Source organism: Pan paniscus, chromosome 11 (genome assembly GCF_029289425.2).
Source record: "Pan paniscus chromosome 11, NHGRI_mPanPan1-v2.0_pri, whole genome shotgun sequence".
Taxonomy (NCBI): domain Eukaryota; kingdom Metazoa; phylum Chordata; class Mammalia; order Primates; family Hominidae; genus Pan; species Pan paniscus.
Genome location: NC_073260.2, coordinates 105,702,983 through 105,716,869, shown reverse-complemented (window position 1 = coordinate 105,716,869; position 13,887 = coordinate 105,702,983). Strand labels below are relative to the sequence as shown.

Sequence of the window (13,887 nt, the reverse complement as noted above, 5' to 3'; positions counted from 1 at the left end):
AGAGCAATACTCCTGGGCTGCTGCTTCCATTCCAACAAGTGCTCTGGAGAAAAAGGTGGGAGCTGGCCTTGGGAGTGTAAATTGCAGTTCCTCAGGAGATGCAGGAAGAGGGGAAAAGGGATCTGTTGCTTTTCCAAGAGAATCTGGGATCATCCCACCACTAAGTTCAGCAGGTTCTTGGCTCTTTATTTGTCCAGCAGAAATGATAAGCCACTATATATTTCCCATTTTAGTCACTTTTAGCATTAACTGGGAACTCTGATGACTTCAGCGCTGATTCCTTGTAAGATTCTGAATGATGAAGCATCGCATAGCAACATTCTCCTCCCTGCTTTATCTAGGTCCTACTTAGGCATAAAAATCCAAACCACAAAGCAAATTAACTCACCAACTTCACAACTGCATCTTTTGCTTCATAGAAAAGGGTCCTTTTAAATAAGAAATTCCCATGGTGTTTATCTGTGCGGACAATAACAGAGTGCCTCATTCTAAAGACTGTTACTAGAGCTAAATGAAAAATGGACTGAAATGTATTTAGCACAGAACTTGGCATAGTAAATGCTAAAATTCACTTTTTTAAAAAAGTGTCTTTATGATATAGTTTAACTTATCTACAAAAGTGTAGGTACCCAGTGATCTAAAGTGAGAAACCCCTGAACTTGGTATGCCTGCTTCTTCTTACTGACCTTATTATTTCAGGCATTAAATACCTGTATTAAGTTTGAAATTCAGACTCACCTTGACAGGGACTCGTCTATAGGAAAAATAATGTTAAAAGGCAACAATAGTAATGCCTATCTTACATATACGCATACATGTGCACACACATGCATACCCACCTCTTCCTCTTGCCTTGAGACAGCCTTGTGCTTTAACCTGCCTGATCCACCCTCTGCCTTCTCACAGATCCCCCCCAAGTCCCCACACAGTTGGAAGACATCAGGGCCTTGCTCGCTGCCACTGGACCAAACCTTCCTTCAGTGCTGACGTCTCCTCTGGGAACACAGCTGGTCCTGGATCCTGGGAATTCTGCTCTCCTTGGTGAGTCTAACCCTCGGAAACATTGGGCAGAAATCCAGGACCGGACAGGATTTATGGATGGGTGACTGCTTGCAGGTGGGAAGGAGGCAGCAGTCGGGGGTGGCCAACAGGAAATCACTAAATTGCCTACAGAATCCAGACTCACCAGTGGAAACTTGGCTGACTTTCCATATGAGGTGAATGCAGTTGTTAGTCTGGACTCTGTGGCTTGTCTAGATTCCAATATGGCTCCTTTCTGAATCCTCTTGGGTTGATGCCATAGTCCAGATCCTCTCAATCAGATTGACTCTTGAAACTTTGAGAAAGTTACAGCAGTAAAGAACAGCTCCTATATCTCCTCTCCTCTTGCTAACCATTCCCCAGTACTCCTCCATGATCCCCTGCCACCTAAACTAGAGCAATAATCAACTTTCGAGGAGAAAGTCAAATATCAGCGCCCTCTAAAAGGAAGACTATACTATTTAGACCAGCTTTCTGTAGATATAGCCTAAAGCCAACCCAGATAGACTCCTCAAGGCAAGTGCTGAACTAATTTCACTAAGTACAACCTCCCTGTCATCTAGTGTTGGAAACCTTCACCAAGTTATTTCCCACATGGGTAGTGCCCTCTGGTAGCAAGGAGTTGTACGAGGGCATTCAAGTCCTGGGCCCCCACAGCAGAATCATGAAGATGCCGGAAAAACCTTCACACATGACCTCTGGAGACGGACAAGGTGGAAGAGAAGAATTCTTCTGCCTTCAAAAGGCCTGGTGGGGGGATGGGGAAATAGGCCTATACATGTGCAGGGACAGGGAATATATGAGAAGTTTCTGTACCTTCCTCTTGTGCTGTGAACCTAAGATCTAAAACTCCTCTTTAAAATAAAACAAAAAGCCAAAGCCTACAAAGTGGGGAAAATCTTCATACTAACTCTATGTGATCCCAAATGTTGACAATAACAGCTAGAATTATTCCTGTGGCTCAAAGTTTAAAGCTTCTGTATTCTTTTACCCACCAACTAGCAAGGAACAGGAGGCCAGTGGGTTCCCAGTCGTGTTGGTGATGACTTATCAACATGGCCACAGGGGCCTGGTATCTTTAGGATTAGAGCACAGAAAGATGACCTTCAATTTTCATTTTCATCTGAAACTTGCAAAGAATCTTCATAGCTTATCAGCATATGGAAAAATCTGATTTCTCTATTTTTGACTTGAGTAAAAATAAGACACAGGGAAAGTAACAAGTAGCCCTATTCTGTTGCCCATGATTTATGCAAGTTTGGCACTGAGTTTTTCTATATCTTGTTGATCAGAATTAATAGAAGCTTCAAATTGCATATTGCCTTTGGCTTACAAATAGTAAACTGACTCCCAGTGAAATGTGCATTGTGAACTTCTTTATTTTAGAATCACTATGAGAAACTCTCATAACTGTTCATCACAGCCTGGTCACAAGCAGGGTGGCAGCAATTGTTTATTTTCAAGTTCAATAACTCTTTTGGGTCACTCAGGTGCCATTTAGCATGCTGGAAAAGTTAGCCTGTTCATATTTTTTCATGATAGCTTTACTTTCATTCTCCCTTATTCTGGAATAATATTTTGTTTCATTTTAGCCATGGGCAATAAGAATTTATTGTACTTTATGTTGCCACATTCCGTTGCTAGTTTATGGTGCTTTGTTACCTTAGGCTGGTATTTAAATCCAGCAGTTAAGAGACACCTTAAAATCCCAGTCCACATCCAGACTGCTCCATTTGAATGAGACAGTGAGTCAGTATTCATAAAGTCCCTGAATGTAACTGCCTGGACCAAATGAACTTGAATGGTGAATGTCAGTGTCACGCCAGCTCTATAGAACTAGGAGACTCACATGGAATTGTGGAGATGAATGAGAAAATGATGTCAAGTATCAGGACTCTGAGAAGTAGGTTGAGACAGACAGAGCCTCATTATGATGCTTTGGAGCTGAGCACTGCAGAATGGGTGGGATTCAAATAGGCAGAAAGGAAGAGAAATGGGCACTCAAGGTGAGGAAGATTCCATGAGCCCCAAGATGAAAAATGTGCAGGATATGTATCAGGTGTCTGTTCAGAAACAACTGTAAAACACCATTGCTTTAAGACTGATGACAGGCAGCTAAACTGGGATAGAAGCTAGGCCATCAAAACCAACAAGCCTCAGCCACAGCTTGTCCATTCAGATTTGGCTCAGACCCTCACCCCAGCAATCCTAATGCCCTCCATCCATCCTGAACTTCCCCAGCTAGTACCTCATCCTGGTCTTAGTCCAGTTACTCCCGTCTGGACAGGCTCCCATCCCTGACTCCTATAGGTGGCCCTTTCAGACCACAGTGTGCGCTCTGGGTATGAGAAATAAGCCAGGGAGGCTGGAGAGGAGGTTTTGTGTAGCGTTGCTGGGAAATTAACATCCAACTGTGGAAGCCGTGAATATAAAACGAAGGAAGTAGAGGTACTACCTGGGGAACGGGAACAAATCTTTCGAGGGTTTTTAAATAGGAGAATGACATACTAAAAGTAATGTATGAGAAGAATTAATCTGATATTCCGTAGGAATAATCGATAGTGGGAGAGATTTAATGAAGAAACCCTATTTTGAGGATAACAGATATCCTAGACCAAGGTGGAAATACATGGCAAAGATACTGTTAATCACTCCTCCCACAGCCGAGACATCCCTAGTCAGTCATGACATTCTTTTTCACTCAGCTCAGGCACTGCCTTGGAATTCATTTTAATGTTCTTACCAAGCCTGGTGGTAGTTGATATATACAGGATGAAAGCCATTCACCAGCCCTGTTGTAGCCAGTGAGTGGTGAGATGCCAGCCACTGTATGTTTCCTCTATGTACGAGGTCAGCTGGCTGTCACAGCCTTACAGAACTTCATGGTTCTGTGGCACAGGAACAGTAACTCATAGACCCTGATTTTCATGTTTCCCAGCAGTAAGGGGAGAAAGGAGAGTTGGAGTTTTTTAAGCCATGTGTCAGAGCTCATTCTTCTTCATTAAGTCTGGAGTGTTGAGATCCCCAGTAGGTGAGACTATTCCAGAACTGGCTATTTTAGTTATCAGACACCCTGGTATTGATTTCACCTCAAGCCACTGCTACAACTCTCCAAAAGGAATGTTGCCTGAGCAACACATGCACAGGCCCACCTGGGCCTCACTTTTCCATAACTATAAAAATGAAACCTTGGGACTAGCAAGTGCTTGTTGCTCTCACACTCTTGACCATATGGCTTAGACATAGAAATGCCCAGTAGAGGCTCGGCCATGCCAAGTGGACCCAACCTAACTGGACCCATTGTCCCAGGCAAAACAGGTGCTAATTTTTTTTCTGTCCTTGTTTGCAGCTATTCTTTTTGCAGGAAGGCCAAAACTGTGCCTGCTGTTCTGGAGGGCAAGGCTGGTGGTCATGCCATCACTTTTTGGTGGTCCAGACCCAAGCAGTACCCCACAGGGCTCCAATTATAGAGCAGCAGCATTTCAGGCCTCCCTGCAGCACCAAAACCTTTTTGCAGACTTTTGCTAAATATTTTTTTTGGCCACTAAGACCCAAGACTAATATTTCTCACAGTATCATTTATAGGGCATTAGCATTGATATTTTTTGAAAAATAACTTTTATTGGAGTTTTTATTATAAAAGCAATACATCTTCATTATAGAAAAATGAATTAGACAGAGAAGCAGAAGGAAAACAATGAAAATTATCTATAATTACCTAACTCAAAGACAATTCGTTCAAATATCTTCTTCCTAGACATTAATATGCATATTATACACATCTTTTGCCTAAAATGAAATATACTCTATATATTGATCGTAACTCTTTTCACTTACTGGTATGTAACAGACAGCTTTCCATGTCTCTAAATAGTCTTCTACAATTTCATTTTATATCTTATTCTATAAGATATATAGATTTGTATCTTATTCTGTAAGATATATAGATTTATATCTTATTCTATAAGATATATAGATTTATATCTTATTCTATAAGATATATAGATTTATATCTTATTCTATAAGATATATAGATTTATATCTTATTCTATAAGATATATAGATTTATATCTTATTCTATAAGATATATAGATTTATATCTTATTCTATAAGATATATAGATTTATATCTTATTCTATAAGATATATAGATTTATATCTTATTCTGTAAGATATAGATTTATATCTTATTCTGTAAGATATATAGATTTATATCTTATTCTGTAAGATATATAGATTTATATCTTATTCTGTAAGATATATAGATTTATATCTTATTCTGTAAGATATATAGATTTATATCTTATTCTGTAAGATATATAGGTTTATATCTTATTCTGTAAGATATATAGATATCTTATTCTGTAAGATATATAGATATCTTATTCTGTAAGATATATAGATATCTTATTCTGTAAGATATATAGATATCTTATTCTGTAAGATATATAGATATCTTATTCTGTAAGATATATAGAGATCTTATTCTGTAAGATATATAGAGATCTTATTCTGTAAGATATATAGAGATCTTATTCTGTAAGATATATAGAGATCTTATTCTGTAAGATATATAGAGATCTTATTCTGTAAGATATATAGAGATCTTATTCTGTAAGATATATAGAGATCTTATTCTGTAAGATATATAGAGATCTTATTCTGTAAGATATATAGAGATCTTATTCTGTAAGATATATAGAGATCTTATTCTGTAAGATATATAGAGATCTTATTCTGTAAGATATATAGAGATCTTATTCTGTAAGATATATAGAGATCTTATTCTGTAAGATATATAGAGATCTTATTCTGTAAGATATATAGAGATCTTATTCTGTAAGATATATAGAGATCTTATTCTGTAAGATATATAGAGATCTTATTCTGTAAGATATATAGAGATCTTATTCTGTAAGATATATAGAGATCTTATTCTGTAAGATATATAGATATCTTATTCTGTAAGATATATAGATATCTTATTCTGTAAGATATATAGATATCTTATTCTGTAAGATATATAGATATCTTATTCTGTAAGATATATAGATATCTTATTCTGTAAGATATATAGATTTATATCTTATTCTGTAAGATATATAGATTTATGTCTTATTCTGTAAGATATATAGATTTATGTCTTATTCTGTAAGATATATAGATTTATATCTTATTCTACATACTATATCTTATTCAACAAATTCTCTAATATTGATCTTTTAGGTTCTTTATAATATTTTCCTATTACATCAAAAATAGTTTTGATGAATATTTTTATTTCTAAGTCCTTGTGTGCACCCCTATTTACTTAGGATCAATTCCTAGAAGTGAAATTGTTGTGTCAAAAGCATTGAATGTTTTAGATTTTTGTTGTATATTGTCAAATTGCCCTCCAACAAAGTTGTACCGATTTTATATGCCCACCAGCACTGTACGAGAGTTCCCATTTCCCCAAAATGTTGCCAAGACTACATATGACCAAGAGTTTTACATTTACTATTTTAATTGGTGAATATACAATAGTATAAAATACAATATGAAAAATGGTATAAATACATTTATAATTTTGTTTTTATTATGTTTATCAGTCATTTATATTCATTTATGAATTGCCTGTTCAAGTCCTTTGATCGTTTTTTGATATTTCTCTGTTTTGTTTTTTAACTTTTAAGTTCATGGGTGCATGTGCAGGTTTGTTACATGGGTAAACTTGTGTCATGGGGGCTTGTTATGCAGATTATTTCATCACCCAGGTATAAAGCCTCGTACCCATTAGTTATTTTTCCCGATCCTCTCCCTGATCCCACCCTCCACCCTCTGATAGGCCCCAGTGTGTGCTTTGTTCCCCTCTTTGTGTCCGTGTGTTCTCATCTGGCTCCCACTTAATAAGTGAGAACATGAGGTACTTGGTTTTCTGTTCCTGCATTAGTTTGCTGAGGATAATAGTCTCCATCTGTATCCATGTCCTTGCAAAGGACATGATCTCATTCTTTCTTATGGCTGCACAGTATTCCATGGTGTATATGTACCACATTTTCTTTATCCAGTCTATCACTGATGGACATTTAGGTTGATTCTATGTCTTTGTCATTGTGAATTGTGCTGCATGGAACATATATGTGCATGTGTCTTTATAATAGAATGATTTATATTCCTTTGAGATACCCAATAATGGGATTGCTGGGTTGAATGATATTTCTGTCTTTAGGTCTTTGAGGAATTGACCACTGTCTTCCACAATGGTTGAACTAATTTACACTCCCACCAACAGTGCATAAGCATTTCATTTTCTCCACAACCTTGCCAGCATCTGTTGTTTTTTGACTTTTTATTAATAGCCATTCTAACTGGTGTGAGATGGTATCTCATTGTGGTTTTGATTTGCGTTTCTCTAATAATCAGTGACGTTGAGTTTTTTTCATATGATTGTTGGATGCATGTATGTCTTCTTTTGAAAAGTGTATGTTCACATCTTTGCCCACTTTTTAATGCAATTGTGTTTTTTTGTAAATTTAAGTTCCTTATAGATGCTGGATGTTAGACATTTGTCAGATGTATACTTTGCAAAAATTTTCTCCCATTCTGTAGGTTGTGTTTCCTCTGTTGATAGTTTCTTTTGTTGTGCAGAAGCTCTTTAATTAGATCTCGTTTGCCAGTTTTTGCTTCTGTTGCAATTGCTTTTGGTGTCTTCATCATGAAACCTTTGCCCATGCCTATGTTCTGAATGGCAATGCCGAGGTTGTCTTCTAGGGTTTTTACAGTCTTGGATTTTACATTTAAGTCTTCAGTCCATCTTGAGTTAATTTTTGTATATGGAGTAAGGAAGGGACTCAGTTTTAATCTTCTCTATATGGCTAGCCAGTTATCCCAGCACCATTTATTAAATAGGGAATCCTTCCCCCATTTCTTGTTTTTGTCAGTTTATCGAAGATTAGATGGTAGTAGGTATGTGGCCTTATTTCTGGGTTCTCTATTCTGTTCCATTGGCCTATGTGTCTGTTTTTGTACCAGCACCATGTTTTTTGGTGACCATAGCCCTGTAATATACTTTGAAGTTGGGTAGCGTGATGCCTCCAGCTTTGTTCTTTTTGCTTAGGATTGCTTTGGCTATTTGGGCTTTTTTTGGGTTCCATATGAATTTTTAAATAGTTTTTCCTAGTTCTGTGAAAAATGTTGTTGATAGTTTAATAGGAATAACATTGAATCTGTAAGTTGTTTTAGGCAGTATGACCATTTTAACAATGTTGATTCTTCTTATCGATGAGCATGGAATGTTTTTCTATTTGTTTGTGTCATCTCTAATTTCTTTCAGCAGTGTTTTGCAGTTCTCTTTGTGGAGATCTTTCACCTTCTTTGTTATTCATTTATAAGATACAAATACTTCTTTATACGTTTGACCCATATTTGACAATCTGGTAGTTGATAGTCACTATATAATACATATTTAAAGTTTAAAATATGATGTTTTGATATATGTATACACCTGTGAAATCATCACCACAATCAATATAATGAACATATTTATCAGCCCCCAAAGTTACCTCATATCCCTTTGTAATTGTTCCCTCATACCCCTACCCCCACCACTACTGCTCCCACCCTAGGTGAACACTGATCTGATTTATGTCAGGGTAAACTAGATTGCATTTTATAGAATGTTATAGAAAAGGACTAATGCCTTTGGGATATTTTATTTCTTTCACTCAGAATAATTACTTTGACATTCATCCATATTGTAACATGGATCAACAGGGCATTTCTATTGCTAATTAGTATTTCATTGTATATACTACAGTTTGTTTAATCATTCACCTGTTCAGAGACGGAATCGTTATTTTCAGTTTCTGGTTATTACAAATCTGCTGTGAAATTCATGTATATTAATCTTTGTATGCACACATAGTTTCATTTCTCTTGGTTAAACACCTAGGAGTGAAATGACTTGCTCGTATCATAGGTATATATTTAACATTTTAAGAAACAGCCAAACTGTTTTCCAAAGTAGTTGTACTACTTTACATTCCCACCAGCAGTGTAAGAAAGTTCTGAGTTCTTCTTGTCCTCACCAAAGCTTACTGTAGTTGGTCTTTTGCATTTTGGACATTTTACTGTGTGTGTAGTGGTTTCTCATTGTGGTTTTAATTTGCATTCCCTTAATTACTAGTAGTGTTGAACATGTATTCATGTGTTTATTTGCCATCCTGATTTCTTCTTTGGTAAAATGTCTGCTCAATTTTTTGGACCTTTATTTAAAAATTGAGTTGTTTACTTATATCAAATTTTCAGTGTTTTAATATACTTTGAATATAAGTCTTTTAATGAGATACGTAATTTCCAAATACTTTGTCCCAGTCAGCGGCTATATTTTCATTCTCTTAACAGAGTCTTACAAAGAGTAGAAGATTTTGATTTTGATGAGGCTCAACTTATCCTTTTCTTAATTTTTTAAAATAATTTCAACTTTTATTTTAGATTCAGGAGGTACATGTGCAGGTGTGTGACATGGGTATATTTCCTGATGCTGAGATTTGAGGTATGATTGATCCCATCACCCAGATACTGAATATAGTACCCAATAGTTTTTCAGCTCTTGCCCTGTTCCTTTCCTCTCTCATTAGTAGTCCCCAGTGTCTACTGTTGCCATTTTTATGTCCATGAGTATCCAATGTTTAGTTCCCGCTTCTAAGTGAGAACATGTGGTATTTGGTTTTCTGTTCCTGCATTATCCTGCTTAGCATAATGGCCTCCAGCTGCATCCATGTTGCTGCAAAGGACATGATTTCATTCTCTTTATGGCTGCGTAGTATCCTATGGTGTATATGTACCATATTTTATTTATCCAATCCACTGTTGATGGGCACCTAGGTTGATTCCATGTCTTTGCTACTGTGAATAGTGCGGCAGTGAACACACAAATGCATGTGTCTTTTTGGTAGAATGATTTATTTTCTTTTGAATACATATCCAGTAATGGAACTGCTGGATTGAATGATCGTTGTGTTTTAAGCTCTTTGAGAAATATCCAAACTGCTTTCCACAGCGGCTAAACTAATTTACAGTCCCACCATCAGTATAAAAGCATTCCCTTTTCTCTGCAGCATCACCAGCATCTGTTGTTTTTTGATGCTTAAATTGTAGCCATTTTGACCAGTCTGAAATGGTATCTCATTGTCTTCTTTTGAGAAATGTCTGTTCCTGTCTTTTGCCCATTTTTAATGGGGTTAGTTGTTTTTTGCTTGCTCAATTTAAGTTCCTTATGTATTCTGAATATTAGACCTCTGTTGGATACATAGTTTTTGAATATTTTCTCCCATTCTGTAGGTTGTCTGTTTACTCTGTTGATAGTTGCTTTTGCTGTGCAGAAGCTCTTTAGTTTGATTAGGTCCAACTTGTCAATTTTTTGCTTTGTTTCAATTACTTTTGAGAACTGTTTTGGTTACTGTAGCCCTGTAGTATAGTTTGAAGTTGGGTAGCATGATGCTTCTATCTTTGTTCTTTTTATTTAGGATCACTTTGGCTATTCAGGCTCTTTTTTGGTTGCATATGAATTTTAGAATAGTTTTTTCTAATTCTGTGAAAAATGATGTTGATAGTTTGATAATAATAGCATTAAATCTGTAGATTGCCTTGGACAGTATGGCCATACTAATGATATTGGTTCTTCTAATCCATAAGCACGGAATGCTTTTCCATTTATGGATGTCATCTATCATTTCTTTCAGCATTGTGTTTTATAGTTGTCCTTGTGGAGATCTTTAACCTTCTTGGTCAGATATATTCCTAGATATTTTATTGTTGTGTATTTTTGTGTTGCTATTGTAAATGGCATTGCATTCTTGATTTGGCCCTCAGCTTGAAGGTTATTGGTATATAGAAATGTTACTGATTTTGTACATTGATTCTGTATCCTGAAACTTTACTGAAGTCATTTATCAATTCCAGGAGCCTTTTGGAAGTCTTTAGGGTTTTCTAGATGTATAATCATATAGTCAGTGAAGAGAGATAGTTTGACTTATTTTCTTATTTGGATGCCTTTTATTTCTTTCTCTTGCCTGATGGCTCTCACTAAGACTTTCCATTTATTCTTTTAGGGCTCATTCTTTTAGCATTGTATTTAAGAAATCTTTGCCTACTCCTGTCTCAAAGATGTTCTCATATTTTCTTCTAGAAGTTTCATAATTCTAAGTTTTAAGTTAGATATATTTATTTTTAGTTAGTTTTGTATATGATATAAGCTATATATTGAAGTATGTTTTTATACATATGGACATCTAACTTATCCACTACAATTTGCTGAAAATATTATCCTTTCTCCACTGAGTTGCCTTTGCATCTTTCTGGAAAATCAATTGTTCTTATATACGTGCATATATTTCTAGATCTCTATTCTATTTCATTGTTATGTTTGTCTCTTATACCACATTCTACTTAATGCCCTATAAATCATAAGGTCTGGCTTGTGGAAACAGATACTATTCCCTACCCTGTGTGAGCCTCGGACACTGGTACTTCTAATTCTTTTAAGTGGTTCTTCCCCTACTTCACACACATGCCACCAATACGCATTCTGCGGCATACTCAAGGGGATCCTCTGCAGATTTACAAAAACCACGTGTTTTTATAAGTACAGTTTTACTGTAACAGAGCCACACCCATTCATTTACCCAAGTGTTCTGTGGCTGCTTTCATATTACAACAGCAGAATTGAGTACGTGTGACAGGCACCATATGGCCCAAAAACCTAAATTATTTCCTATCTGCCCCTTTACAGAAAATGTTTGCCAACCCCTGATCTGGTCCCTCTACCTTATTATTGGAAAGGACACCAAGGTCTTATGGGAGTCGTGACATATTCCCTGTTTCTAAGGATCACATCCTTCCTACTGTATCTCCATGTCCTTCATCCTGTCACTGGCTTAGGCCTCCATGAGGTCAAAGACCCTAAAAGATGCACTATATTAGCCTGTTTTCATGCTGCTGTTTTCTTCCCGAGACTGGGAAGAAAAAGAGGTTTAATGGACTTACAGTTCCACATGGCTGGGGAGGCCTCACAATCATGGCAGAAGGCAAGGAGAAGCAAGTCACATCTTACATGGATGGTGGCAGGCAAAGAGAGAGCTTATGCAGGGAAAACTCTCATTTTTAAAACCATCAGATCTCATGAGACTCATTCATTATCACGAGCACAGCATGGGAAAGACCTGCCCCCATGATTCAGTCACCTCCCAGCAGGTTTCTCCCATGACATGTGGGAATTGCAGGAGGTATAATTCAAATGAGATTTGGGTGGGGACACAGCCAAACCATATTACACACACACACACACACATACACACAAAAACCTAGAGGAGTAGAAATTGTCCTCAGGAAGGTAGGGAAAGAGAGAAAAGCTCTAAAGAGCCTGGAGTTTCCTCAGAATTAGATAGCCTCAGGTGGCTCCACTTTAAAAATAAATAAATAAATAAATAACTAGGCTGGGCATGGTGATTCACACCTGTAATCCCAATGTTTTGGGAGGCTGAGATGGGAGGATTGCTTGAGGTCAAGCATTTAAGACCAGCCTGGGCAACACAGCAAGACCTTATCACTACAAAAATTTTTTTTAAATATAACTAGGCATGGTGGTGCAGGCCTGTAGTCCAAGCTGCTTGGGAGGCTGAGGTGTAGTCCTAGCTGCTTGGGAGGCTGAGGTGGGAGGATCACATGAGCCCTGGAGGGAGGCTGCAAGTGAGCTATAATCGCACCACTACACTGCAGCCTGGGCAACAAGTGAGATCCCGTCTCTTTTAAAAAAAAAAAAAAAAAAAAAAAAAAAACCTAAAATATATAATTACATGTGGCTTAATAAAAACAGTGCCTTTTTCCAGCATCTTACTTAGGTGCTGTTCAAGTATCTTTCAGCATACATTTAGCCCACCCCCTCTTTTTAGCAGCACACTCTCCTTTTTTTTTTTTAATTTTATTATTATTATACTTTAAGTTTTAGGGTACATGTGCACAATGTGCAGGTTACTTACATATGTATACATGTGCCATGCTGGTGTGCTGCACCCGTTAACTCGTCATTTAGCATTAGGTATATCTTCTAATGCTATCCCTCCCCCTCCCCCCACCCCACAACAGTCCCCAGAGTGTAATGTTCCCCTTCCTGTGTCCATGTGTTCTCATTGTTCAATTCCCACCTATGAGTGACAACATGCGGTGTTTGGTTTTTTGTCCTTGCAATAGTTTACTGAGAATGATGATTTCCAATTTCATGCATGTCCCTACAAAGGACATGAACTCATCATTTTTTATGGCTGCATAGTATTCCATGGTGTATATGTGCCACATTTTCTTAATCCAGTCTATCGTTGTTGGACATGTGGCTTGGTGCCATGTCTTTGCTATTGTGAATAGTACCGCAATAAACATATGTGTGCGTGTGTCTTTATAGCAGCATGATTTATAGTCCTTTGGGTATAGACCCAGTAATGGGATGGCTGGGTCAAATGGTATTTCTAGTTCTAGATCCTTGAGGAATCACCACACTGCCTTCCACAATGGATGAACTAGTTTACAGTCCCACCAACAGTGTAAAAGTGTTCCTATTTCTCCACATCCTCTCCAGCACCTGTTGTTTCCTGACTTTTTAATGATTGCCATTCCTAACTGGTGTGAGATGGTATCTCATTGTGGTTTTGATTTGCATTTCTCTGATGGCCACTGATGGTGAGCATTTTTTCATGTGTTTTTTGGCTGCATAAATGTCTTCTTTTGAGAAGTGTCTGTTCATATCCTTCACCCACTTTTTGATGGGGTTGTTTGTTTTTTTCTTGTAAATTTGTTTGAGTTCATTGTAGAT

The 13,887-nt window shown here is 37.2% G+C and overlaps 2 protein-coding genes across 4 annotated transcripts in view; one reads left to right on the top strand and one right to left on the bottom strand.

Moving 5' to 3' along the window:
• Positions 1–13,887, bottom strand: part of SAXO1 (stabilizer of axonemal microtubules 1) — a 237,103-nt gene that overhangs the window by 23,289 nt on the left and 199,927 nt on the right. Inside the window, exon 10 of the mRNA XM_063594469.1 lies at positions 1,187–1,336. The gene's annotated coding sequence lies outside the window, so the exon portion shown is untranslated. The remainder of the gene's footprint in view (positions 1–1,186; positions 1,337–13,887) is intronic.
• ADAMTSL1 (ADAMTS like 1) overlaps positions 1–13,887 on the top strand; it is a 1,021,291-nt gene that overhangs the window by 936,311 nt on the left and 71,093 nt on the right. For all 3 annotated transcript variants that reach the window (XM_034967210.2, XM_063594468.1, XM_003822608.5), the window contains one exon: positions 907–1,041. In XM_034967210.2, coding sequence (XP_034823101.1) covers positions 907–1,041 — 135 coding nt within the window. The remainder of the gene's footprint in view (positions 1–906; positions 1,042–13,887) is intronic.